Raw genomic sequence first — 27,332 nt, 5'->3', positions numbered from 1 at the left:
AGGCCTTCTTACACTGTGGTGTATTCCGTTGCTTTTAACTTCTCAAACTCTTTTCCTTTCCTTCTCCCTCGCTTTCTCTTCCCCTCCTCTTTTTTTCTTTCTAGATCTGGAGGGGGATGAAAACATCTGTCCATTTGCTGTCCTGTCTTCCTTGCCCTGTGTCCTGTCCACTTTGAGGAGAGAAATCCAAAGGTGTCTTCCGTTCTCTTCAACTACAACTCTCACAATTCTCCCTGTCACGGTTCCTTTCCTTTTCCATTTTCTGTATTTCCTGTCAATCTTCCAGCCACAGACGTCTCACTTTTTTGCCTTCGGTAAAGGTTTAACCTGAAATACATTCCCCGAAACCTTGACCGATAAGGGCCCCACATTGTGTCACATAGAAATAGATACATTTGTGTTTTATCACCATGTTGTGTGTGTCATATCCGAAATGTATGTTTGTCCCCATTGACTCCCCATAGTTTTCTTTTTCTATGAGGATGTTAGACCAAGCAGTCCAGGACATGTATACTCTCCATACAAGTGCTTGTACTGAAGTTATATCAATTTTGACTTAGTCTTTCCTGCCATTTAGACTTTTCTACTGGACTATGGCGCTTTAAAAAAATATTTCCTGCGACGAGGGAGGAAGAATGAATCTGATATCCTATGTAGGGCTGCTCGTAAGCTTCTATCTCTAGTTGCAATTTACTCGTGGGGTCGTTCAACAAGCTGACAAATACCATACAGCCTACGACAACCATGTAGGATGTATGGTCAAATAATAATAATAACAACATATGGGACCCAGCGGGCAAAACGGGTTGAAATTATGTCATTACAACCTGAACAGAAATGTTGACAGTTTTGTCCGCTTTGTAGATCATACAATACGTCTCGTCTCCAAAGACAGTTATCGTAGCTCTTTGGTTAGTGATGGTGACATGACGGCATGGTTGGGTTAATTGCGTACTCTGCTTAGCTAGGCATTTCTATTAACATACCAACATAACCATCATTTATATTCTTCTAGTATGTTGCTCTCCAGTATCAAACAGTAATCTAGCGTTAATCAGTTATCCAATCGAACATAATATGCATAAACGTATGAATGTGTAGCTCAACCTTGCGAGTGGGCGAATGCTTGTCGCAATCTCTGTCTCGATATCAAGTGTACGTTTTGCACGGAGACGGCTAGCTAGATGAAATAGTCTATTGCACATACACATCCAGACGTCAAATGTGTATTGTACTTGTATAATATGTAATCCATATAGAGATTGAGTGTGAATACATACATGTATGCTGAATATGGGTGCTTTTAGTACATCATGTATATTCTAGGCGCTCAGATGTTTTCGACAGCTGGGACATAGTCGTAGCTGCTCAAATGAAAGCACATGTTTGTGAGTGGACTCAAATCGTTCCTCTTTTTCAGTATCTTGCATCAATGGGAGATTCCGTATACGCAAGAAGTTTATATATTTGAGCTTCATTACAATGGTATTTGTATTTACATTGACATACTGTCATTCAATTAAGTACTTACAAAGTCAAATCAAGCGGCCCTTTGATTAAAGGGACAGTACACCCAATTTTAGTGAAATTTGCCTTCACCTAGAATCCCTTGACTACTTTCAAAGACAGATGAGCTTGAGTAAGAAAAACAGTGGTAGCTTGTGTGTGCCGCTGTCTCGCTCCTTCCTCTCAGTAACTAATGACTATTGTTTTAGGTTCCGAGTGTATTCTGCGTGTCACCAAACACAGACCTACCTCTCCATTACAGGTTCTGGTCATGTTTAAAGTTACACTGCCAGCCTAAAGTAGCATCAAGTATACTTGAACTCTTATTTAATCTGTATCTCTATGTGTATTCAAAAATGTTAGTCAAGAATGGACATTTCAGGAAGCTTACCATCACAGTCCATTTACTCTTGTTGTTCGACTCATAGGATATCGCAAACAATTGTTCGCTTTTAGACTTGAATGTAAATACTTCCGGTGTATAAAACAATGTGTATGACCTTTTAACATTTTTTTCATACCGTGGCCTGTTGGTGTTTTTGTGGAGGCGTCTCTGTCGTATGTTATTGTATAGTTGCCAGTGACTGAATTCGGGGAGTTCCCTGAATGAAAATTTAAGCCTGAGCCTGTTCTCGGGATCTTCCTCTTGCCTTTTTGTTATTTTATATGTTTAATGTAGGCTGGCTGTTCAAATTCGCGGTTGTTAAATAGGCTACCGTGTCGTTTGTTTTTAATGTAGGTATTTTACATTCCATGGGTAAGATGACAAAATAGCCTTTTTAAAAGTTGAACCGGGGACAATTTACAATGCCACTGTCGATGAAAACACCTAGCGGGTTAGGAACAGACAACATCTTTTAATATCGATCCTCCTGCCTGAAAGAGTAACTGTTGACATGTCTGGTTCTGGCCTCATTTGCTGCTGGCCTTTCGTGTGCCTTGTTCATCCTGACACGGCCTCCTTAAGATCTGCCTTGGAGGCCAGTGAACCTTTTCTCAGTTCAACAGGATACTCGATATGCTCTTCTTTTTTTTTTGTAGAAATAAGAGAATGCCGGTTGATATTAAAGTTATCCCCTATGTAAGATTCCTACTAGTCACACCAAGCCTTCCAGGTTAAGTCCGGCTTTACAGTTAAAATGATACAGTATGTGGTCGAGCCAATGGTAATTGGGAAATTGTGATATAATGACGACGGACGTCAACAAATAGGCTTACCAGTTCACATATTTTGCCCTGTTCTTATTCAGGGCACTTGTTCACAATAGTGTTGCTTGGTAACCGTATATCCCTAAAAGTGTGTAATGTGTAAACAGGATAGGGATATAGAAAATAAATGAGGAATGATTTTTATTTCCGTTCCACCTTTACACTGACACACAATTACCCTTTTTCTCAGGCTACTGTCCGTTATGCTGTTTGATAGACTAGCTATGAAGATTTAGTGGAGCTTTGTCGAAACTATATTTTGTAAGTGATCAAATATGGTGATTCGTTTGTTGTTTTGGGACCATTAATACACTGAGCACTGTGTTATCGGAAATTCTTGAATTTAATAGACCGTTTAGGAGTTGACCAAAAGACTGCTTTGGGGTTGACAAAAAGGTTGTTTCGGGTTGACCAGAAATGTGGAGACAGATTAATACAGGCGATGTGGTAGACCTTAATCAAGAGATAATAGCCAAATGGCCCTCTGTCATCCAAATGTTTGATCTCTTTAGTCTAATTTCTAGTTTTTCATTTGACCCCCACACAGTCTTGGCAGACTTACCAACCCTCCTGAGTGGAGCACTTAACAGCCTTTGTATGAGTGGAATAGCATTGGTGGAATAGCATTGGCTGTACATATAAACATAATCCATGTGTATTTGTACAATATATGCAGAGGTATTCATAAAACCATTTGTATTGGACTGACCTATCAAATACCAGTGTACTTAGATAACCTGCAATATCTTTAAATAGCAGACTTGGAACCACAACAGTGAAAATGTGTACATTTTGTGTATAATTAACTGTGCATTGCTTCCCGGCCTAGTGATTCCAGGATACGTATTGCATTTCTATAGAATAGCGTCGCTTTGAGGTTATTTACTTTTGGTGTACTGTTTAGGACTTGAGTTCGACTTATCCTTTTTTCCATGTGTGATGTGTGCAAATTCTCTAGTTTTATTTATTTATTTTGACCTCCCTGCAACTGTATATTTGAATTACAATTCTGGAACAGATATCGATTATTGACTTCATATGTTTTTTAAGACCTAATAGGAACAGGTGATAACATTTTAACGATGAGAAATTGGGGAAGAGAATGAAGAGAAATAAAAATTGAAGTGTGAAAACGCATTGTCTTTCTGTTTTTATTCATCATTAGTCAAGAACAAACTCTTAGGAATCACCAACGTCCCCTTTAGCTTTGGGTTGTGACCATCTAGCCAGGATTGATTCCTGATAGTCTCCAATCCCTTCAAACTCAACATCAGAGGAGTCCTCCATGGCAGCTTCTTCTGGACCCAAAAAGTCCTGTAAAAACAAGGTCCACACACAACCGATACTGTGAGTCAAGGTCTGTGTCATCAATCGTAAGGATTATAGACAACCTTTTTAAAGGGAAATTCAAAACGCTGTGTTGTGCCTACAACCCTAACGACTCATTGTAAGACATTTCAAGAATGGATAATCTTATGTTATAGCGTTACAGGCACCATATGAAATGACGACTTCTCATTGAAGTTCCCCTTTAATTACCTTAAACTGCATTATCCTACCTCAGACTGCAAGTAGTTCTCTGCAAATGCCAGCATCTGTTTCAGCAAGGTGGTATGGTTGTAGTACCTCAATGCTTCCTGTTGAAACGGAGCCAAATTATTCTTTCACGTTCACTTTGGACACGATCTGCAAGTCGAGCTTTACCTTTTCATAAAGCTTGTCAGACTCAATTCCTTGCATTTTTCAATGAATCACTGCCCTAAAAAAAGTTAAGTATAACACAACAGAAAATGGAAGTATCTACAGACTGAATTATTTCACATCCTTGTGATTTGGTCTTTTTCCCATAATGCCTGAGTCGAGGCAAACTGTGTTTCTGTGCTTATGTACAGAGTGGAAGCCTGCGCTGAGCATTTGCATTCCTAGATCACCATGGTGATTTTGAACAGAGCAAGGGATTGTCCAAGTCTAGGATTCCTATTACAGGGCCGTGCTAGGTCGGAGACTGAGCAGCGGAAGGCCTAATTCCAAATCAATCCCTAGCTGCCTATGTATTTCCTTCCTGTCTCTGAAGTTACTAGTCCAATTCCGTTTCTCCCCAAAGTGTGCACTCATTTACTCCCACGTTTGGTTTTGGGGAAGCCTAGGAGGAGCACTACAGGTTGTAAGAAAACAAGCGCAAAATCCCATAGTTGAGAAGGCTGGAATAGTGAAAGCAGTTTAATAGAAGAAAACCTTGCTTTCATTTATCCAAATATATACAGATCTGTAAATACCTCCAATGAAGGCTAACAGGAAGGATGCATTGGCTGTCTATTTCAATTGGTCTTTACAGTGATTCCTCGCAATCTATCTCCTCGCCTTTTTTTCAGCCATAGTAGGTCCTTTGTGACTTCCTTTTCCAATGGGTTTAAAGAAAGAGGTGAGAGGATGTGAGGAAAGTTGAAAAGATGAATAGAGCCATTCTCTCACCACTCTGGGTGTGAAGCTGTGGTCATCCAGGCCCCACTGCTCTCTGTAAGACTGGTAGTATAACATATTCTGCCTCATGACCTTGTCCTCGGGGTCAAAGAGCACGTAGCTGGACGCACAGGGGGCTGCACTGCGGGCATCATTTACTGTATTGAGAAGAGAAGAATAACTTGTCCTTTAATTTGGACTCTTTTGTTTAGTCCCGATACATAGGCTTGACATCATTGTTAATCAAAGTAAGATGGTGGATAATATCTACATTATATGACTATGGTTGGTACTTACACTTATAATAAGCAAATTGCAGGTAGTGATACATAGTGGCGATGAATTTCTCCACAAAGTAGCCGCCAACATTTGGCATTAGGTTTTCCTCACACTTCACCTCGCATCTCAGTGCGTCAACATAGGCATCTGTGAAAGAAGGTGGCAAAAAATGAGTTTAGTCATTCAAAGTCATAACATAACTAATTCAACCAGAATTGAGGCTACTCATGTGTTTATATAATCTGGGTCTGTATAGCCAGCCCTGACTGCCAAATATAAGCAACCTTTGACCTTGACCTCCCTGAGAGACCACCATCTCTGGCACCTTAACTTAAAACCACTCTCACATTTATAGACCGAGCTATGGATGCAAGGACTGACCATCCATGATATCAAAATGATACGTCTAGCCACGTTTTGAAGCTATACCGTGTTTTGTTTTCAATTACATTGTATCCAAACAATGGAACGTTACAGGCTAATATGTTGGATTCTGGTGGGTTACGACAATAACCTCATGAGGCATTTAGAAGTTATACTCTTCAAGAATCAATAGGCATATATCATTAATTTAAAAATCCAAAAATCCATGTACCAATCGCAAATTGCCCCCTTTTTTTAATAGAGCTTTTCTTCCATTTCCAGATTCTAAGATTGCAACTTTGTTTGGCCCAGACTTTGTTTTGGAAAACACTCAGCTTCTCACTATTTATTTTTTTAAATTTTAAATCAAACATGTATATTGCACATTCTTGTAAGGAACCCTGGTTTTACCCGGGTCTGCCTTCAGTGTTTTTGGGTCTTAGTGAGGCAGCAGTAGCCTACCTGCCAGTGTGGGGTACAGGTCTTTAGTTTGGGGGAGGTCAGCGTCGCAGGCCCCGTGGCACATGGCCTGACACAGGCTGTACTGCTGGAGGTACTGGCTGAGGGCCTGCTCCATGTGACTGATACTGCTGCTGAAGTCCTCAGAGTTGAACAGGGTGACCGCTTTCAGGAAGCTAACCTTGGGGGTGACAAGGTCGTGTGGATGTCAGGGGTTGGGTGTCAGTTTCATTTCATTTTAGTTAATTCTGGAAGAACACTGAAATTTGCAATTACATGGAATTGATCCCAACCCCCCACCCTGAGTGACAGAGTAATGTGAATATTAGTGAATCTGTAGTGACGGGGTATTGTGAATATTAGTGAACCTGTAGTGACAGGGTATTGTGAATATTAGTGAACCTGTAGTGACAGGGTACTGTGAATATTAGTGAACCTGTAGTGACGGGGTATTGTGAATATTAGTGAACCTGTAGTGACTGGGTATTGTGAACCTGTAGTGACGGGGTATTGTGAATATTAGTGAATCTGTAGTGACGGGGTATTGTGAACCTTTAGTGACGGGGTATTGTGAATATTAGTGAACCTGTAGTGACGGGGTATTGTGAATATTAGTGAACCTGTAGTGACAGGGTACTGTGAATATTAGTGAACCTGTAGTGACGGGGTATTGTGAATATTAGTGAACCTGTAGTGACGGGGTATTGTGAATATTAATGAACCTGTAGTGACGGGGTATTGTGAATATTAGTGAACCTGTAGTGACGGAGTATTGTTAATATTAGTGAACCTGTAGTGACGGGGTATTGTGAACCTGTAGTGACGGGGTATTGTGAATATTAGTGAATCTGTAGTGACGGGGTATTGTGAACCTGTAGTGACGGGGTATTGTGAATATTAGTGAATCTGTAGTGACGGGGTATTGTGAATATTAGTGAACCTGTAGTGACGGGGTATTGTGAATATTAGTGAACCTGTAGTGACGGGGTATTGTGAATATTAGTGAACCTGTAGTGACGGGGTATTGTGAATATTAATGAACCTGTAGTGACGGGGTATTGTGAATATTAGTGAACCTGTAGTGACGGGGTATTGTGAATATTAGTGAACCTGTAGTGACGGGGTATTGTGAATATTAGTGAACCTGTAGTGACTGGGTATTGTGAACCTGTAGTGACGGGGTATTGTGAATATTAGTGAATCTGTAGTGACGGGGTATTGTGAATATTAGTGAACCTGTAGTGACGGGGTATTGTGAATATTAGTGAATCTGTAGTGACGGGGTATTGTGAACCTTTAGTGACGGGGTATTGTGAATATTAGTGAACCTGTAGTGACGGGGTATTGTGAATATTAGTGAACCTGTAGTGACGGGGTATTGTGAATATTAATGAACCTGTAGTGACGGGGTATTGTGAATATTAGTGAACCTGTAGTGACGGGGTATTGTGAATATTAGTAAACCTGTAGTGACGGAGTATTGTTAATATTAGTGAACCTGTAGTGACGGGGTATTGTGAATATTAGTAAACCTGTAGTGACGGGGTATTGTTAATATTAGTGAACCTGTAGTGACGGGGTATTGTGAATATTAGTGGACCTGTAGTGACGGGGTATTGTGAACCTGTAGTGACGGGGTATTGTGAACCTGTAGTGACGGGGTATTGTGAACCTGTAGTGACGGGGTATTGTGAATATTAGTGAACCTGTAGTGACGGGGTATTGTGAATATTAGTGAACCTGTAGTGACGGGGTATTGTGAATATTAGTGAACCTGTAGTGACGGGGTATTGTGAATATTAGTGAATCTGTAGTGACGGGGTATTGTGAATATTAGTGAATCTGTAGTGACGGGGTATTGTGAATATTAGTGAACATAGTGACAAGGTATTGTGGATTGATATTAGGTTGGGGTCAGATTGTAGTGGATTTTGTAGTACCTTTTCCCACCTCTCCTTTATGCTCACCTCATAGGGGCGTTCCTCGTGGTCAATGAGCGCGCCCTCCAAGTCAAACTCTCTTTTGTATTGGTTCATGTGCCGTGTCATGACCGGGTCCTCTGGGTTTCTCTGTAGATAGGTGTGGGCTGACGCCAACGCCTTCTGGAGGTCATCCGTCTGGGAGAAACATAACACAGGCCAAGTGGTGAAGGCCCTGTTGGAATACTCAGAAAATGGGTCCTTCCTTCATCCATATCTCTGATCTAACATTAAGACAATTGGTGATAGCAATGCTGTAGATTAGAACGCTTGCTAGCATCAATCCAGTCATGTCAGATCAATGATGACTTCAAGAAAGGGAGGAAAATACAATTTGATAAGTATTCTAACTGCAGTGGGACAGATACTGTATGTAGACAGGTGGAATCTCAGTTGTTCAAAGCGGTTTCCTCTCTTTGTGTCTTTTCCATCATTGGAACTGATGTGGTGTGTGGCAGGACTTTGGGCTACTTTGAGCTGTCTAGTACTTTTGCTTTAGACCAGTGGTCACCAACCTTTTCTGAGTCAAGATCACTTTCGCAAGTCAAAAAGCATGCTGAGATCTACCGCTCTTTTTTTTTAACACGACTTAAAAAATGGACATTAGCCTAATAAAAACAGTTATTAAAAAACATATATAATAGTTTGTTTTTATTGAGGAACACAAAGAAAGTACAAATAAAGTAAAATGAAAAGAACAACAAAAGATCTGTCAGTTACCTTCATCATATTAGTTACATTGACATACATTGATCTTTGAATTAGACCTTTTTCCAAGTACGAAACCCATTTCCCCCAGTATTCTTGACCTCTCACCTCTTGAGTTCTTAAAGCAAAGGTCATACGCTCCATGTGGTGTATTTCTTCTACAATGTCTATCCATTGTGTCACTGTGGGAGGGTCTTTTTGTAGCCATTTCCTAGTGACAGCCTTTTTACTGGCTGCCAGTAGGACCTTCAAGAGGTACTTTTCTCTATTGTTTAAGTTATCAGGTATTTCACCCAAGTACAAAGAAATGAATGTTTGTTCTATGTCAAATCCCATTATTTTTCCAATATTAGATCTTATTTCGCCCCAGTAAGTGTCGATTGCGGGGCAAGTCCAAAAGATATGAGAGTGACCCACCCTCAATAGACAGCATTCTCTCCAACAAGGTGTAGGGAGCCAGACTGTTTTCATTTCAGTTTAGGTGTTATGATGAAACGTATAACATTCTTACATCAGGAATTCTCTCCATGACCTTGAGTTGGTGGAGCTTTGTTGAGTCTCTAAGATGTTCAACCATGTTTCATCAGTTATTTCAATGTTAAGTTCCTCCTCCCATTTCTTTTTAATATGGTTTGTAGAATGTTTCTTTGAGGATTGAATACCCAAGTAGAGATTTGAAATAGGTTTTTTGTTACCCCCCAGTTTGTATGCGTTAGTGAATACTTGGATTAATTGTTGAGGTGCTCGAGGGTCAATCATTTTTATCTCCCTTAAGAAATACTGTCGAACTTGTACGTATCTGTAAAAATCTTGTTTATCCAAGACATGTTTTTTACTTAGGTCCTGGAAGTTATCTAGGTCCCCATTCCTTATAATTGTACTGAATGATGTGATACCTTTCTGCGTCCATTGTTTAAATCTGCTGTCCTGTGTTGCTGTATGCAGGCCAACTCAGCAGTTTGATCTCTGTCTAAATTATTTTGCTTAACTACCCTAAACCATGTCTTCAGAGAGAAATGAATCCACTGATTTTGTCTATTGTATATTTCTATTACCATGTCCTTATTTCCCAAAACTGACTGTATGGGTATCTCTGTGAAAGTAGTCTCAATGTCTTTCCATTTGGATTCGTATTCTGAATTGCACCAACACACCAGATGTCTCAATTGGGCTGACACAAAAATAATATTTTAGGTTTAGTAAGGCCATACCCCCACAGCTTTTTGGTAATTGTAATGTTGCATATCTAATTCTTGGTCTCTTACTGTTCCAGATAAACCTTGATATCCGTTTATCCCATTCCCTAAACTGTTTAGGCAGGATTTCTATGGGCAGTGATTGGAACAAATACAGTAACCCCGGCAGGATGTTCATTTTGATTGTTTCAATTCTACTATTAAAATCTAAGGGAAGTGAATGCCACCTATCTAGGTCATCATATACACTGCTCAAAAAAATAAAGGGAACACTTAAACAACACAATGTAACTCCAAGTCAATCACACTTCTGTGAAATCAAACTGTCCACTTAGGAAGCAACACTGATTGACAATAAATTTCACATGCTGATGTGCAAATGGAATAGACAATAGGTGGAAATTATAGGCAATTAGCAAGACACCCTCATTAAAGGAGTGGTTCTGCAGGTGTTGACCACAGACCAAATCTCAGTTCCTATGCTTCCTGGCTGATGTTTTGGTCACTTTTGAATGCTGGCGGTGCTTTCACTCTAGTGGTAGCATGAGACGGAGTCTACAACCCACACAAGTGGCTCAGGTAGTGCAGCTCATCCAGGATGGCACATCAATGCGAGCTGTGGCAAGAAGGTTTGCTGTGTCTGTCAGCGTAGTGTCCAGAGCATGGAGGCGCTACCAGGAGACAGGCCAGTACACCAGGAGACGTGGAGGAGGCCGTAGGAGGGCAACAACCCAGCAGCAGGACCGCTACCTCCGCCTTTGTGCAAGGAGGAGCAGGAGGAGCACTGCCAGAGCCCTGCAAAATGACCTCCAGCAGGCCACAAATGTGCATGTGGGGGTTGTGCTTACAGCCCAACACCGTGCAGGACGTTTGGCATTTGCTAGAGAACACCAAGATTGGCAAATTCGCCACTGGCGCCCTGTGCTCTTCACAGATGAAAGCAGGTTCGCACTGAGCACATGTGACAGACGTGACAGTCTGGAGACGCCGTGGAGAACGTTCTGCTGCCTGCAACATCCTCCAGCATGACCGGTTTGGCGGTGGGTCAGTCATGGTGTGGGGTGGCATTTCTTTGGGGGGCCACACAGCCCTCCATGTGCTCGCCAGAGGTAGCCTGACTGTCATTAGGTACCGAGATGAGATCCTCAGACCCCTTGTGAGACCATATGCGGGTGTGTTTGGCCCTGGGTTCCTCCTAATGCAAGACAATGCCATTAGGTACCGAGATGAGATCCTCAGACCCCTTGTGAGACCATATGCGGGTGTGTTTGGCCCTGGGTTCCTCCTAATGCAAGACAATGCCATTAGGTACCGAGATGAGATCCTCAGACCCCTTGTGAGACCATATGCGGGTGCGTTTGGCCCTGGGTTCCTCCTAATGCAAGACAATGCTAGACCTCATGCTAGACCTCAACTGGCCCGCCCGTTCCCCAGACCTGAATCCAATTGAGCACATCTGGGACATCATGTCTCGCTCCATCCACCAACGCCACGTTGCACCACAGACTGTCCAGGAGTTGACGGATGCTTTAGTCCAGGTCTGGGAGGAGATCCCTCAGGAGACCATCCGCCACCTCATCAGGAGCATGCCCAGGCATTGTAGGGAGGTCATACAGGCACGTGTAGGCCACACACTCTACTGAGCCTCATTTTGACTTGTTTTAAGGACATTACATCAAAGTTGGATCAGCCTGTAGTGTGGTTTTCCACTTTAATTTTGAGTGTGACTCCAAATCCAGACCTCCATGGGTTGATAAATTTGGTTTCCATTGATAATTTTTGTGTGATTTTGTTGTCAGCACATTCAACTATGTAAAGAAAAAAGTATTTAATAAGAATATTTCATTCATTCAGATCTAGGATGTGTTATTTTAGTGTTCCCTTTATTTTTGTTGAGCAGTGTATTTTCTTGTTAATGTGATCGTAATTCATGCAATAAAGTTTGGATGTATCTTTTAGTAAATTTACTCCAAGATATTTAATGGATGAAGAGGTCCAGGTGAAGTTATACCTACTCTTCAGCTCTTCCTGTGGGGTATAATTATATACTAGGGCTTTGGTCTTGTGTACATTAAGCACACACCCTGAATATGTTCCAAATGTTTGTAAAACATCCATCAATTAAGGTACACTTGAGCCTGGGTCTTTAAGAACAAAAACAGTTCTGGAGGAATGAGGTTTGTGCAGTAAAGTTTCTGAGTTGGATGACAGTTCGAAACGATTTTTCCCAGTCGGATTTTGTTTTTTTCCCCTCAAGAGTTCCCAGTTGTCTTGAACGCACTGAAGTCGGAGATTTCCAAGTTACCAGTTGTTTTGAACACGTCATTAGTCTCAGAGGCGGCAGGGAGAGGGCATCAGAGGGTCCGCCTCTCACGGTCCCTGCACTCTCTTTCCTCTCAGGTGAGACTGACCAGAGAGGGGGAAACTCGAGTCGCACTGCATCCGACTCAGGCACAAAGTCATGTTGTTCCTATGTCCAGAGAAAGTGAAATACCTCGATATAAAATAGACATGACAAGCTGCTAATAATAATTCAAAAACACAGGGCTATTGATACACTTGGCTACTCATTCAGTGGGGATAGGTGGAGTTTGAACCATTTAATTTGTCTGAAAATACAAAATGGAAACGCATTGCCTGCGCAGGGCTTCTGACTCAAGTGCACCTCCCAGCAACTACACAACACAAAAAAAAGGAGCAACAAGCCTTTATGCCTTTGTCGTTGGCCTTTCTACAGAAATGTTTGGTGATTGACTAGGAATACCTCAAAGGACTTGTTGGCAACCACTGCTTGAGACTATTGATATGGCAGCAAGGATGGTTTATTTCTGAAATATCACATTTTGAGGGCAAACGGATCAGATAATATTACAACCTTGGCACATCTGTGTTTGGGAAGTTTCTTCCATTCTTCTCTGCAGATCTTCTAAAACTCTTATCAGGTTGAAGTGTCGCTGCACAACTATTTTCAGATATCTCCAGAGAAGTTTGATGGGGTTCAAGTCCGGGTTCTGGCTGGGCCACTCAAAGACTTGTCCCGAAGCCACTCCTGTGTTGACTTGTCTGTGTGCTTAGAGTCATTGTCGTGTTGGAAGGAACCTTCGCCCCAGTCTGAGGCCCTGGGGGCTCTGGAGTAGGTTTTCATCAATGATCTCGCTGTACTTTGCTCTGTTCATCTTTCCCTCGATCCTGACTAGTCTTTCAGTCCCTGCCGCTGAAAAACATCCCCACAGCATGATGCTGTCACCACCATACTTCACTGTAGGGATGGAATTGGCCAGGTGATGAGCGGTGCCTGGTTTCCTCCAGATGTGACGCTTGGCATTCAGGCCAAAGAGTTCAATCTTGGTTTCATCAGACCAGAGAATCTTGTTTCTCATGGTCTGAAAGTCCTTTGGGTGCCTTTTGGCAAACTCCAAGCGGGCTTTCATGTGCCTTTTACTGATCAGTAGCTTCCGTCTGGCCACTCTACCATAAAGGCCTGATTGGTGGAGTGCTGCACAGATGGTTGTTCTCCCATCTCCACAGAGGAACTCTGGAGCTCAGTCAGACTGATCATCGGGTTCTTGGTCACCTCCCTGACCAAGGCCTTTCTCTCCCGATTGCTCAGGTTGGTTGGGCAGCGAGCTCTAGGGAGAGTCTTGGTGGTTCCAAACTTCTTCCATTTAAAAATTACGGAGGCCACTGTGTTCTTGGGGACCTTCAATGCTGCAGAAATGTTTTGGTACGCTTCTCCAGATCTGTGCCTTGACACAATCCTGTCTCAGAGCTAAGGACAATTCCTTCGACCTCATTGCTTGGTTATTTGCTCTGACATATACTATCAATTGTGGGACCTTATAAAGACAGGTGTGCGCCTTTCCAAATCATGTCCAATCAATTGAATTTACCACAGGTGGAATGCAATCAAGTTGTCAAAACTTCTCAATGATGATCAATGGAAACAGGATGCACATTAGCTCAATTTCGAGGCTCATAGCAAAGGATCTGAATACTTATGTAAATAAGGTATTATTTAAATGTTTTTATACATTTGCAAACATTTCTAAAAACCTGTTTTCGCTTTGTCATTATGGGGTATTGTGTGTAGATGTTATTTTAATCAATGTTATAACAAGGCTGTAATGTACAAAATGTGAATAAAGGGAAGGGGTCTGAATACTTTCCGAATGCACTGCATCTGTCCTGCAGATTAATCGTGGTTAACACAACAGGTAGAACCTGTTTTTTATTTTATGCTTGCGGTAAGCAGGTGCAAGTGTGAAACACATGTTAGTTTGACTTTCGTCATGTAAAAACTGGCGCATTGGCATTTTCCACCCCTTGCGCCAGGTTTGTAATTTTACCTTCCTAGCATTAGCTCGCTTGCGCTGAGGTGGAAGGGGTGGAATTATTTTTGGTGTGTCCTTATAAACGTGCGCCAATATGCCAATTTCAGTGAGCCAAGAGAGGATATTTAAGACCGACCAAAAACTGGTCTCAGCAGTAATGCAATTGGTTATGGCATTGATTTTGTAAAAAAAAAAATGACCTTCCACTTTCCTCTATTGGACCTAACTGTCAAATCGCGGGAATTCAGCTGGCTTTCTGGGGTGCTGAATCCACTTGTAGCCTATATTTGCCTGTTTGTTTGTTTACCTTTTCATGTGGCAAAGTCACTACTGACCTTATCAACACCGATAGTAGGTTATTTTTTATTTCACCTTTATGTTACCAGGTAGGCCAGTTGAGAAGAAGTTCTCATTTACAACTGCGACCTGGCCAAGATAAAGCAAAGCAGTGCGACACAAACAACTCTGAGTTACACATGGGATAAACAAACGTACAGTCAATAACACAATAGGAACATCTATATACAGTGTGTGCAAACGTAGTAAGATTAGGGAGGTAAGGCAATAAATAGGCCTTAGTGGCGAAATAATTGCAATTAAACACTGGAGTGATACAGTGCCTTGCGAAAGTATTCGGCCCCTTTGAACTTTGCGACCTTTATCCACATTTCAGGCTTCAAACATAAAGATATAAAACTGTATTTTTTTTGTGAAGAATCAACAACAAGTGGGACACAATCATGAAGTGGAACGACATTTATTGGATATTTCAAACTTTTTTAACAAATCAAAAACTGAAAAATTGGGCGTGCAAAATTATTCAGCCCCTTTACTTTCAGTGCAGCAAACTCTCTCCAGAAGTTCAGTGAGGAACTCTGAAGGATCCAATGTTGACCTAAATGACTAATGATGATAAATACAATCCACCTGTGTGTAATCAAGTCTCCGTATAAATGCACCTGCACTGTGATAGTCTCAGAGGTCCGTTAAAAGCTCAGAGAGCATCATGAAGAACAAGGAACACACCAGGCAGGTCCGAGATACTGTTGTGAAGAAGTTTAAAGCCGGATTTGGATACAAAAAGATTTCCCAAGCTTTAAACATCCCAAGGAGCACTGTGCAAACGATAATATTGAAATGGAAGGAGTATCAGACCACTGCAAATCTACCAAGACCTGGCCGTCCCTCTAAACTTTCAGCTCATACAAGGAGAAGACTGATCAGAGATGCAGCCAAGAGGCCCATGATCACTCTGGATGAACTGCAGAGATCTACAGCTGAGGTGGGAGACTCTGTCCATAGGACAACAATCAGTCGTATATTGCACAAATCTGGCCTTTATGGAAGAGCGGCAAGAAGAAAGCCATTTCTTAAAGATATCCATAAAAAGTGTTGTTTAAATTTTGCCACAAGCCACCTGGGAGACACACCAAACATGTGGAAGAAGGTGCTCTGGTCAGATGAAACCAAAATTGAACTTTTTGGCAACAATGCAAAACGTTATGTTTGGCTTAATAGCAACACAGCTGAACACACCATCCCCACTGTCAAACATGGTGGTGGCAGCATCATGGTTTGGGGCTGCTTTTCTTCAGCAGGGACAGGGAAGATGGTTAAAATTGATGGGAAGATGGATGGAGCCAAATACAGGACCATTCTGGAAGAAAACCTGATGGAGTCTGCAAAAGACCTGAGACTGGGACGGAGATTTGTCTTCCAACAAGACAATGATCCAAAACATAAAGCAAAATCTACAATGGAATGGTTAAAAAATAAACATATCCAGGTGTTAGAATGGCCAAGTCAAAGTCCAGACCTGAATCCAATCGAGAATCTGTGGAAAGAACTGAAAACTGCTGTTCACAAATGCTCTCCATCCAACCTCACTGAGCTCGAGCTGTTTTGCAAGGAGGAATGGGAAAAATGTCAGTCTCTCGATGTGCAAAACTGATAGAGACATACCCCAAGCGACTTACAGCTGTAATCGCAGCAAAAGGTGGCGCTACAAAGTATTAACTTAAGGGGGCTGAATAATTTTGCACGCCCAATTGTTCAGTTTTTGATTTGTTAAAAAAGTTTGAAATATCCAATAAATGTCGTTCCACTTCATGATTGTGTCCCACTTGTTGTTGATTCTTCACAAAAAAATACAGTTTTATATCTTTATGTTTGAAGCCTGAAATGTGGCAAAAGGTCGCAAAGTTCAAGGGGGCCGAATACTTTCGCAAGGCACTGTATATGTGCAGAAGATGAATGTGCAAGTAGAGATAAGACTCCAGCTTCAGTGAGTTTTGCAATTCGTTCCAGTCATTGGCAGCAGAGAACTGGAAGGAAAGGCGGCCAAACGAGGAGTTGGCTTTGGGGATGACCAGTGAAATATACCTGCTGGAGCACGTTTGTGCTGCTATGGTGACCAGTAGGCTGAGATAAGGCGGGGCTTTACCTAGCAAAGACTTATAGATGACCTGGAGCCATTGGCTTTGGCTACGAATATGTAGTGGGGTCCAGCCAACGAGAGCATACCGGTCGCAGTGGTGGGTAGTATATGGGGCTTTGGTGACAAAACGGATGGCACTGTGATAGACTACATCCAATTTGCTGAGTAGAGTGTTGGAGGCTATTTTGTAAATGACATCGCCGAAGTCAAGGATCGGTAGGATAGTCAGTTTTACGAGGGTATGTTTGGCAGCATGGGTGAAGGATGCTTTGTTGCGAAATAGGAAGAGGATTCTAGATTTAATTTTGAATTGGAGGTGCTTAATGTGCGTTTGTTTATCCCATGTATAACTCTGTTTTTGTCGCACTGCTTTGCTTTATTTTGGACTGGTCGCAGTTGTAAATGAGAACTTGTCCTCAACTGGCCTACCTGGTTAAATAAAGGTGAAATAAAAAATGTGAGTCTGGAAAGAGAGTTTACAGTCTAACCAGACACCTAGGTATTTGTAGTTGTCCACATACTCTAAGTCAGAACCGTCTAGAGTAGTGATGCTAGACGGGTGGGCGGATGTGGGCAGCGATCGGTTGAAGAGCATGCATTTAGTTTTACTTGCATTTAAGAGCAGTTGGAGACCACGGAATGAGTGTTGTATGGCATGGAAGCTCGTCTGGAGGTTTGTTAACACACAGTGTCCAAAGAAGGGCCAGAAGTATACAGAATGGTGAAGTCTGCGTAGAGGTGGATCAGAGAATAACCAGCAGCATGAGCGACATCATTGATGTATACAGCGATATACTGTTATAACGATATACTCTATATTTGGAAGTAGTAATGGTGAGTGGACATTTCCCATTTTTGTTGTTTCTGTAAACTATTTAACACATTAGGTTATAATGGACTAGTAGGAGTTGATGACAATGCAATGCATAAAATACCATATACACAACTTGAGGCAAACACATATTTAGGTTATAATGGACTAGTAGGAGTTGATTATGATTGGCCAATGAGGGGTTAAGCCTCAACACACAATTTGTTTATTCATCAAAACTCAGGCCTTTTGCGCCACCGCCAGCTACTGCGCTCATAATTCTGGTTGTGAAAATAGCATAAATATATATTTCTGAGCCCAAAATGTGACTTACCTGGACATAAGCAAAGTACATGTAACGGTAGGGCAACCTATTATCGAAATCATCCATAACCTCTTTTCTAGGGTAAGGGAGCGACAGGGCAGGGAAGTGCATCCTGCACTTTTTCAGGCATGATGCCCGCATCAAAATGCGCCAGAAGATCTGCATATCCCCGGTGCTGCTTGCCATGACAGGCTCCTGTAGCTGTACATGACTGGCATTACAGTTTCGTATGCAGTATGTCACGCTGTCTTTCAGAAGTCGATGCAGGCGTAAACTTAATTCAATGAATTTGATACAGTCCGACCAATTTTCTGAGGCATAATTGTCCAAGCCTTGTGCATACGCAGACTCGATTGGCATGAGCTCCTCTTGTGGGAAATGTCTAAAGTTGTAGTTGTCATACTGCGCGACCACTACAGTGGCAATAAAACACAAAGAGATTGAGAAAATAATTCCTTTTACGCGTTGGAGATTGGCGACCATGATAAATGCATTCATCCAAGTTGCGCATTTGTCTCTGGCCAATAAAACGGGATTGTGTTTTTCCATTTACTTTCAGGGAGAGGTGGGCTGGCAAACCGTTTAGGGGTCTTGGGGAATTCACGAGTTGGACAGTTGTAGCCCGTGGTCTCGGATTTCTAGCTGTCATAACCTCCAGCAGTCATATCGGAACACGTTTAGTTGTTCATTTAAAACGCATTCCACGTGCGTAAAAATATATTTAGCCTAGTTTACAATTCCAGTAGCTGAATGTGAACGAGGGTCTCTTCAGGCTACTGGGCCAATGGAGATCATTTTGCCTGAGATCAGCTTGTTGCGTGACAGTAGATAGGTATACATCCTATTTAATCCATCTGTTTAGGATATTTATCAAAGTAATTAAACTCAATCTATCTTTAAGCATACCATTGCCTCTACCAAGAGGTCTGAATGGCTTTCGGAGGTAGTGCACTTCCCTTGACTGTAGAATAGCTGGTTCAGGACCTGGCTATTCCCCCTCAATGAATCACTGCAATGGTTAGTTGCCTTATTAAATAAAGGTTAAATAAAAAATGGTAGCATATCCCTATACCCTATAGGAAAAGTCTATATGAACACTCCTGACCTGAAAAACTAGATATCATTTCAGAATTGGTTAAACATTAGATTTTGGTCATTTGTTTTACTGGTCAAGAGTGTCGTTACAGCCTCTCCCTAGCCAATAACTTTCAAAATGTCTTTATGCTTCGAGCCACATGCTCTGACAATGCTCATTGCACATGCGTTTGGCATTGATTGTTTGCATAGGAGAGACCTATAGGACCACTGACAGTGAAGCCAGTCATAGAACGGCCGCTGCTCATCTACGCGCTGAGTCTGAGCAATCCCACTGCAAACTGGAGACTGTCCACGTTTACAACATTCCTTGCCAAGAGGGAGAGAAGCCCCCCCCCCCTTCTTTAGGAAAAATCCTGTGCAACTCCGTATACAGGGTTTAGTGTAGTGTAGAAACGAGTGAATGAGTGTGTTTCAAGACTGACGCAGGCCTATAAATTACATGTAAAACTAGTTGAATACTTTTCTATCGAGTTAAAATCAGGATTCGTTCTTATTTATAATGTTTGCAAGCAGTCTTTTACTTTTACTGCTGAAGGCGTGTACGTACATTGGATGCAATCCCACGATTGGAGATGTAGTCGTGGACAGATATTCGATACCAATACTTTGTCCCAGAGAAGTAAAAAGTGGGGATTATGTTCGTTATCACTACAATGTGACATTCCAAGATGGAAAAACATTTGATTCGAGGTAAGATACAAATAGTAATCATCTTTGTCAAGATTTTTAAACTCTGAATAATAATGTGTTGATGTCCGTTAAGTTTTGTTGATGTAGCCTTTCTTTTGCAGAAATTGTGTGGCACACAGTGGGTTATTATAATCATCTGTAGTCTAGTATATTGTACAGTACTGGTTCCAAAAATGCGTGCATTACTTTGTAGCCATCTATCCTAAAATAAAGACAATTATGTTATTATGTGTCCGGCTATTGTGTATCGTACATATTATATATGCAATAAAGCTAAATAAATTATATGCAAAACATGGAAATTATTTGACTGCAGCTTGCCTTTCGTATAGCATAGGTAGGCTACAGGCTTTGCAGAATGGAACGCAATCACGGCCATCTTTTGAAATGGTTACAAACTAAACGCAGTTGAATGAACTAAGGTACTCATTCGCAAAAGGAATAGCAATTATTTTAATGCATCAACTTCATTACAAATGAATGCCAAGAAATAGCCTACTGCCCTATTCTTTCTGCATAGGCCTACTATTTGCTGTCTAACGCTGTCATCCTTTCATGTCCTGGCCTGCTCAGCTATGAGAGGGGAGCTGCGTCGGTAGGACAGACAGGCCAGGGCCGGCTCATCGCTGGCATCGACAAAGGGATCCTGGGCATGTGCGTCAACGAGAAGAGAAAAGTCACCGTGCCCCCACACCTTGCCTATGGCAGCCTTGGAGCAGGTACTCTACACCGAGTTATATCTTTTACTTTACCCTGTAATGGCCTTAATTCAACAGAAAGAGAGCTAAAATGGCCACCACAGTGGAATTTGGTGATTTCAATTTGACAAAATTGGTATATACTTGTCATAAGTGTTTATGAACTGCTTCTAATGCCTTGGTGCCTAATGTTTTATAATGAACTTGCGTTATTAGCCATTGTATCGCCATATAGGAAAATAAATAACTTGATTTAACATTATAAAGCCTTACAAATGGTTATAACAAGGACGAGTAATGTTACAATATTAAATTCACTGGTAGACAATTACAGCACCCTCATATTGAGGCATTATCAAAAAAAATAAAAAGTCAATAGACATTCAAAACATATTTATGCATCTAAAAGGCATATAAACATTTAGACTTTTTTTAATCCAATTGTCTATTTGAATGTATTATCGTACTTTTACTACTTATCCACTGTCAGGTGATGTGGTCCCTCCCGACAGCACACTGGTGTTTGACTTGATGCTGTTGGACATGTGGAACAAGGCTGACCTGGTTGTGACTGAAACCGTCAGCAGTCCCCGGGACTGCAAACGCTCTGTGAAGCGCACAGACTTTGTGCGATACCATTTCAATGGTACCCTTCTGGATGGGACGCCCTTCGACTCCAGGTGAGTCCACTCCTGGACAGGGAGTGAAAGCATGAGGGTCTGGGTGGACAGATGCTAAGGGACCCAGTGGTAGTGTGGGCTGAATTTTGACCCATTGTATTTATTTTATGAATAAATGCATTGTGAAATCAGGGTGACATCTTATTTAAAGGGTACAGACATAAGGACTTCATAACTCATCCATAAGCCATACATAACACATGTCAACAACCACAAGTTGACATAGGATGTTTTACGTAGACCGACAGAAGTGCCTTCAGAAGGTTTTCACACCCCTTGACTTTTTCCACATTTTGTTACAGCCTGAATTTAAAATGGATTACATGTAGATTTATTTGACACTGGCCTACACACAATACCCCAAAATGTTACATTTTTTTTATTTTTAAAAGTAATAAAAGTATGAAATGTGAAATGTGTTGAGTCAATAAGTATTTAACCACTTTTTTATGGCAAGCCTAAATAAGTTCCGGAGTGAACATTTACTGAACACGTCACATAGTAAGTTGGATGGACTCACTGTGTGCAATAATAGTGTTTAACATGATTTTTGAACGACTACCTCATCTCTGTACCCCACACATACAATTATCTCTACATCATTCAAGTATGTTGCTCCAAGAGGTGTTGAGTGTTCTAGTCTCAGTCCTGACTTAAATTTGCTTGAAAATCAGAGACAAGGTTTGAATATCACTCTCCAATGATTCCCAACCAAATTTAATGAGCTTGAGCAATTTTGACAGAAACAATTGATACACAGTTGAAGTCGGAAGTTTACATACACATAGGTTGGAGTCATTAACTTGTTTTTCAACTACTCCACAAATTTCTTGTTAACAAACTATAGTTTGTGCAAGTCAGTTAGGACATCTACTTTGTGCATGACGCAAGTAATTTTTCCAACAATTGTTTTCAGACAGATTATTTCACTGTATCACATTTCCAGTGGATCAGAAGTTTACATACACTAAGTTGACTGACGTTAAACAGCTTGAAAAATTCCAGAAAATGATGTCATGGCTTTAGAAGCTTCTGATAGGCTAATTGACATCATTTGAGTCAATTGGAGGTGTACCTGTAGATGTATTTCAAGGCCTACCTTCAAACTTAGTGCCTCTTTGCTTGACATCATGGGAAAATCTAAAGAAATCAGCCAAGAACTCAGAAAAAAATTGTAGACCTCCACAAGTCTGGTTCATTCTTGGGGAGCAATTTTCAAATGCCTGAAGGTACCACGTTCATCTGTACAAACAATAGTATGCAGTATAAACATCATGGGAACACGCAGCCGTCATACCGCTCAGGAAGGAGACGTGTTCTGTCTCCTAGAGATGAACGTACCTTGGTGTGAAAAGTGTAAATCAATCCCAGAACAACAGCAAAGGACCTTGTGAAGATGCTGGAGGAATCCGGTACAAAAGTATCTATATCCACAGTAAAACAAGTCCTATATCGACATAACATGAAAGGCCGCTCAGCGAGGAAGAAGCCACTGCTCCAAAACCGCCATAAAAAAGCCAGACAACAGTTTGCAACTGTACATGGGGACAAAGATCATACATTTTAGAGAAATGTCCTCTAGTCTGATGAAACAAAAATAGAACTGTTTGGCCATAATGACCATTGTTATGTTTGGAGGAAAAAGGGGGAAGCTTGCAAGCCGAAGAACACCATTCCAACCATGAAGCACGGTGGTGGCAGCATCATGTTGTGGGGGTGCTTTGCTGCAGGAGAGACTGGTGCACTTCACAAAATAGATGGCCTCATGAGGTAGGATATATTGAAGCAACATCTCAAGACATCAGTCAGGAAGTTAAAGCTTGGTCGCAAATGGGTCTTCCAAATGGACAATGACCCCAATCATACTTCCAAAGTTGTGGCAAAATGGCTTAAAGACTACAAAGGCAAGGTATTGGAGTGGCCATCACAAAGCTCTGACCTCAACCCTATAGAAAATTTGTGGAAGAACTGAAAAGGCGTGTGCGAGCAAGGAGGCCTACAAACCTGACTGTCAGGAGGTATGGGCCAAAATTCTCCCAAAACATTGTGGGAAGCTTGTGGAAGGCTACCCGGATTGTTTGACCCAGGCTAAACAATTTAAAGGCAATGCTACCAAATATTAATTGAGTGTATGTAAACTTCTGACCCACTGGGAATGTGATGAAAGAAATAAAAGCTGAAAGAAATCATTCTCTCAACTATTTTTCTGACATTGCAAATTCTTAAAATAAAGTGGTGATCCTAACTGACCTAAGATAGGGAATTTATTTACTAGGATTAATTGTCAGGGATTGTGAAAAATTGAGTTTAAATGTATTTGGCTAAGGTGTATGTAAACTTCTGACTTTAACTGTATGTTCCCCCTAAGAGTTGTGCAAAGTTGGTACATCCCTATTCCAAATAATGGTTGCCAAATGTGCCTTCACCAAGTATTAACTCTGGGGGGTGGAGACTTATCCAATTACGATATTTAACTTTTATAAATTTTTTACATTTTACATTTGTCTTCCACTTTGAAAATGTGGAGTAGGTGGATCTGGTAAAAGATAATACAAACAAAAAAACATGCATTGTAATTTATTTATTTCATCATCTTTGAAATGCAAGTGAAAGTCCATAATATTAAATTGTGTTTAGGCGCCATTTAGATTTTGGCCACTAGATGGCAGCAGTGTGTGTGTGCAATGTACAGTTCGATCCAGTGAAGCATTGCAATACTGGACAATTTTTTGCATCAAGTCTGCTCAAATGTGCAAAATTGGTCAATTGATACATTTAAGTACATAACTATAGAGAACATACACAAATCATATGGTAATACAAAATATAAGTTTACACACTCCCAGGAATGTCATACATGATCTGTAGGATAAAAAAAAAAATGTAATCCTCTTTTTTGTTGTTGTTGATGTTATTATAAGGCAGCAAAATGTGGAAAAAGCTAGAGGGGGTGTAGACTTTCTATAGGCACTGTACATTGCAATTGACGTTTGATACTGTGACATAATGAAAACTACAACTTGTGTTTGTCCTTTTGTCGATACCCTTCAAATGAAGTGTTGCTACATTCGACAGTGTCACATTTGGCCACTGCTGAAGCTGACAACAAATAACAGTCCTGTCTGTGTGTGTGTGTGTCTGTACTGTGTTATCCAGGTGTGTGTTAAGAGGAGGAGGAGGAGGATGTGTGTGTTTGACTTTGCGCTTGTGTGAGCCCTACGTAGCTACAACAAGGGGCAGACCCACGACAGCCTGGTGGGGGAGGGCTGGCTGATCAAAGGCATGGACGAGGGCATACTGGGCATGTGCGTGGGGGAGACCAGAAACATAATTATTCCACCCTTCCTGGCCTATGGAGAGAAAGGATCTGGTAAGTACAAGAATGGAAGGAGGGGATACAGTTATGCGAGAGGTGGGAGGGTTGTGAGATTATTCATGTTTTCTTTTTACACGGGTCGTATTCATTAGGCAGCGAACGGAAGAAAGCGGGAGAGTCTTAAACGGGGAGGAACTACCTGGACTTGTCCAATAAGAAATGCTCGTTTTCGTTTGCTGTTGCAAACCGTTGTACTACGGTGTGTCCTGATGAACGTAAAGTAAGTAGCCTTGCACGAGCCAAGGGCGGATCACCTCATAGGAGCAGGAGCCCATCTCCTGTTTTTGTTGGGTGAGGAAGCTTGATGTATAGTACACCCCTTGAACGGGACGCTAGTCAATCGCATGTGCAATTTTTAGTATTTCGTATGACTCGGACGATCGAATGCCAACCTTCCAATCTCAGGGCGGACACTAACCACAAGGCCACAAATGAATATGACCCTGGATAAATTTACGACCTGTTTTTCCAAACTGGTAAGAAATCATTTAAATAAATAGATTGTGTTGAAGGGTTTAATTGATTCCTCTACCTGTTTTAATCAGCATTGACATCTCTACCTATAGGTCCACGTAAATAGACTGAAAAACAGTCTGTAAACAGCAGTCAGATTCAGTGATCCCTCCCATGTTGTATTTGCCACCTGTTTGATTGATTGATCTGGTTGGTTTATTTAGTAACACCCAGTCTATATGTATCCAAAGTCCAGCTTCTATGTAAGCTCTGTTGGAATGCATTTATGCTGCATTTCCAATGAGGATTTACCCCAGTGTTTTACCCAGGGCCTTGCCTTAGCTTGGAGCCAAGGCAAGGCCCTGGTTACTTTTCAGCTGTCATTTACATAACAATTGTGAACTTGTACACCTTCTCACAAAGCAACAGACTTGAATGATGTCGAGGTTGTTGATTCTGTTCGCCACAAATCTATAGTGTCTTTAAAAAAATGTTTAAAAAAGGTGTGATTTATATAAATTAAAAAGGTGTAATTTATGTCAATTATTTCATAAGTGGTCCTTTTTTTTCTCAATAATATACATTTTTTTCCTTTCCTTTACATTACAGAAACAAACTTATACATACCAACAATAATTTACAGACACATACAAACAATGACGACGTCTTATCTGCCCCGACCTGCATTATTGCTTGCCACTTGGTCTTAAATTGTACCAATTTGTTTTTCTTAGTTGCCCATGCTATTTCAATATTTAAATAATGAATCATTTGACTCGTGGCTATTTAACAGTCTCTCGGTCCCAGCTTTGATGCACCTGTACTGACCTCGCCTTATGGATGGAAGCGGGTTGAACAGGCAGGGGCTTGGGTGGTTATTGTCCTTGATTATCTTTTTTGCCTTCCTGTGACATCCGGTGTTGTGTGTTGGTGTAGGTAGGTGTCCTGGAGAGCAGGTAGTTTGCCCCCGGTGATGCGTTGTGCAGACCGCACCACTCTCTGGAGAGCCCTGCGGTTGTGAGCGGTGCAGTCCGACAGGATGCTCTCAATTGAGCACCTGTAAAATTTAGTGAGGGTTTTAGGTGACAAGCCACATTTTTTCAGCCTCCTGAGGTTGAACAGGCGCTTTTTTTCTTCTAAGAGATTGTCAGTTGGATATGCTCTCTGCAAGGTTTTGTAGATCTTTCCTATCATCTGAATGTACTTTTCTGACTCAAATTAAGATTCCCTCAAGGTTACTCTGATGTCCAAAAGATTTCCAATCATAATTTTGTGATATGTAACTTTTAAGTTGCTTGTATTTGAAACTATCTACATTGGTCAGTCCAAAATGACTTTTTAATTCTGCCGTGAAAATAAATGTATTTCCTGTTACCAAGTCATTTATGGTTTCTATGCGGGCCAATTTAGCGATGAATTCTGAAAAGCTGTGCGAGGTTGTGTTTCTAGGGAGTGATATTGGTTCTTGTAAAAATCTGTTTCATTTTCTACCACATCCTTATAGTGTTGTTAAAGTTAGTTTCACACTCTTGATGGAAACACAAGAACACTAGAGCTAACATTAAACACTGGTGACACCCTGGTGTGGGGGTAAGTCGAATTGGAAAGGCACCATTACCATTTCTGCATGTTCAGTGCTGTTTCATTGTTTGGTGCATTTGCAGCCGTCAATCAGCATGGATCCCTCTTTAGACGACCAGACAGACATACTGCTTCTCTGTACAGCCTTTTTTGACTGACTGCTTCGATCTCCTTCAGGTAAAGAGATCCCGTCCCAGGCCACCCTGGTATTTAATGTCCTCCTGGCTGACCTACACAACCCCAAGGATGACATCACCGTGGAGAACCAGGTGGTGCCCGAGGTGTGCGCGCGCAAGTCTGTGGCCGGGGACTACATGCGCTACCACTACAATGGAACCTTCCTCAACGGGGTCACCTTTGACACCAGGTGAGCAATGTCCAGTTCTCATAGGCTGCGTCACAGTAGTCTAAAATGGCATAATGAAAGACTGAAAATACTTCTTGAATGATTCCTGTTTGACAATGTCTGTCATTGCTTGTCATATCGAATCCTTCCCCTCTCTACAGCTACCAGCGGAACAACACGTACAACACCTACATTGGGATGGGCTACGTGATCTCTGGCATGGACAAGGGCTTGCAGGGGGTGTGCATCGGGGAGAGGAGGAGGGTCACCCTGCCCCCCCACATGGCCTATGGAGAGCAGGGAGCAGGTGTGGCTTAGTCCAGGGCAGATAGAGGGGCATTTTTTAT

The 27,332-nt window shown here is 41.5% G+C and overlaps 3 protein-coding genes across 4 annotated transcripts in view; 2 read left to right on the top strand and 1 right to left on the bottom strand.

Moving 5' to 3' along the window:
- The window catches only part of adam11 (ADAM metallopeptidase domain 11), a 54,492-nt gene extending 50,640 nt beyond the window's left edge, over positions 1 to 3,852 (top strand). Inside the window, exon 26 of the mRNA XM_036946550.1 lies at positions 105 to 3,852. Within this exon, the coding sequence (XP_036802445.1) occupies positions 105 to 120 (16 nt within the window). The 3' untranslated portion in view covers positions 121 to 3,852. The remainder of the gene's footprint in view (positions 1 to 104) is intronic.
- Positions 3,009 to 18,659, bottom strand: LOC110491666 (cartilage-associated protein). 2 transcript variants are annotated; one of them, XM_036946552.1, is made up of 7 exons: positions 18,073 to 18,655; positions 8,244 to 8,393; positions 6,280 to 6,457; positions 5,473 to 5,601; positions 5,188 to 5,333; positions 4,275 to 4,352; positions 3,009 to 4,029 (listed from the first exon to the last, which is right to left on the bottom strand). In XM_036946552.1, exons 1-7 carry the CDS (start codon positions 18,610 to 18,612, stop codon positions 3,895 to 3,897), a joined length of 1,356 nt encoding a protein of 451 aa, XP_036802447.1. In that variant the 5' UTR covers positions 18,613 to 18,655; the 3' UTR covers positions 3,009 to 3,894. The 2 variants fall into 2 exon arrangements, with proteins under 2 accessions (XP_036802447.1, XP_036802448.1); XM_036946553.1 differs by having other exon boundaries at positions 3,894 to 4,029; positions 4,255 to 4,352; positions 18,073 to 18,659.
- Positions 18,660 to 19,476: 817 nt separating this feature from the next.
- Positions 19,477 to 27,332, top strand: part of fkbp10b (FKBP prolyl isomerase 10b) — a 12,789-nt gene continuing 4,933 nt past the window's right edge. The window contains exons 1-6 of the mRNA XM_021565279.2: positions 19,477 to 19,851; positions 20,425 to 20,570; positions 21,040 to 21,229; positions 24,454 to 24,599; positions 26,817 to 27,006; positions 27,147 to 27,292. Coding sequence (XP_021420954.1) covers positions 19,661 to 19,851; positions 20,425 to 20,570; positions 21,040 to 21,229; positions 24,454 to 24,599; positions 26,817 to 27,006; positions 27,147 to 27,292 — 1,009 coding nt within the window. The 5' untranslated portion in view covers positions 19,477 to 19,660. The remainder of the gene's footprint in view (positions 19,852 to 20,424; positions 20,571 to 21,039; positions 21,230 to 24,453; positions 24,600 to 26,816; positions 27,007 to 27,146; positions 27,293 to 27,332) is intronic.

Source organism: Oncorhynchus mykiss, chromosome 16 (genome assembly GCF_013265735.2).
Source record: "Oncorhynchus mykiss isolate Arlee chromosome 16, USDA_OmykA_1.1, whole genome shotgun sequence".
Classification (NCBI taxonomy): Eukaryota; Metazoa; Chordata; class Actinopteri; order Salmoniformes; family Salmonidae; genus Oncorhynchus; species Oncorhynchus mykiss.
The sequence above is the reverse complement of the archived record's forward strand: the minus strand, read 5'-3'. Positions and strand labels throughout refer to the sequence as shown.

Bases quoted from the DNA above. Each gene is read 5' to 3' on its own strand.
- LOC110491666 (XM_036946552.1), bottom strand. From the start codon at position 18,612: ATGGAAAAACACAATCCCGTTTTATTGGCCAGAGACAAATGCGCAACT. The intron at 4,353-5,187 runs GTGAGAGAATGG...CCGTTTCAACAG, and splicing joins ACAGCTTCACACCCAGAGTG to GAAGCATTGAGGTACTACAA. The intron at 4,030-4,274 runs GTAGGATAATGC...TTGTTTTTACAG, and splicing joins AGAACTACTTGCAGTCTGAG to GACTTTTTGGGTCCAGAAGA.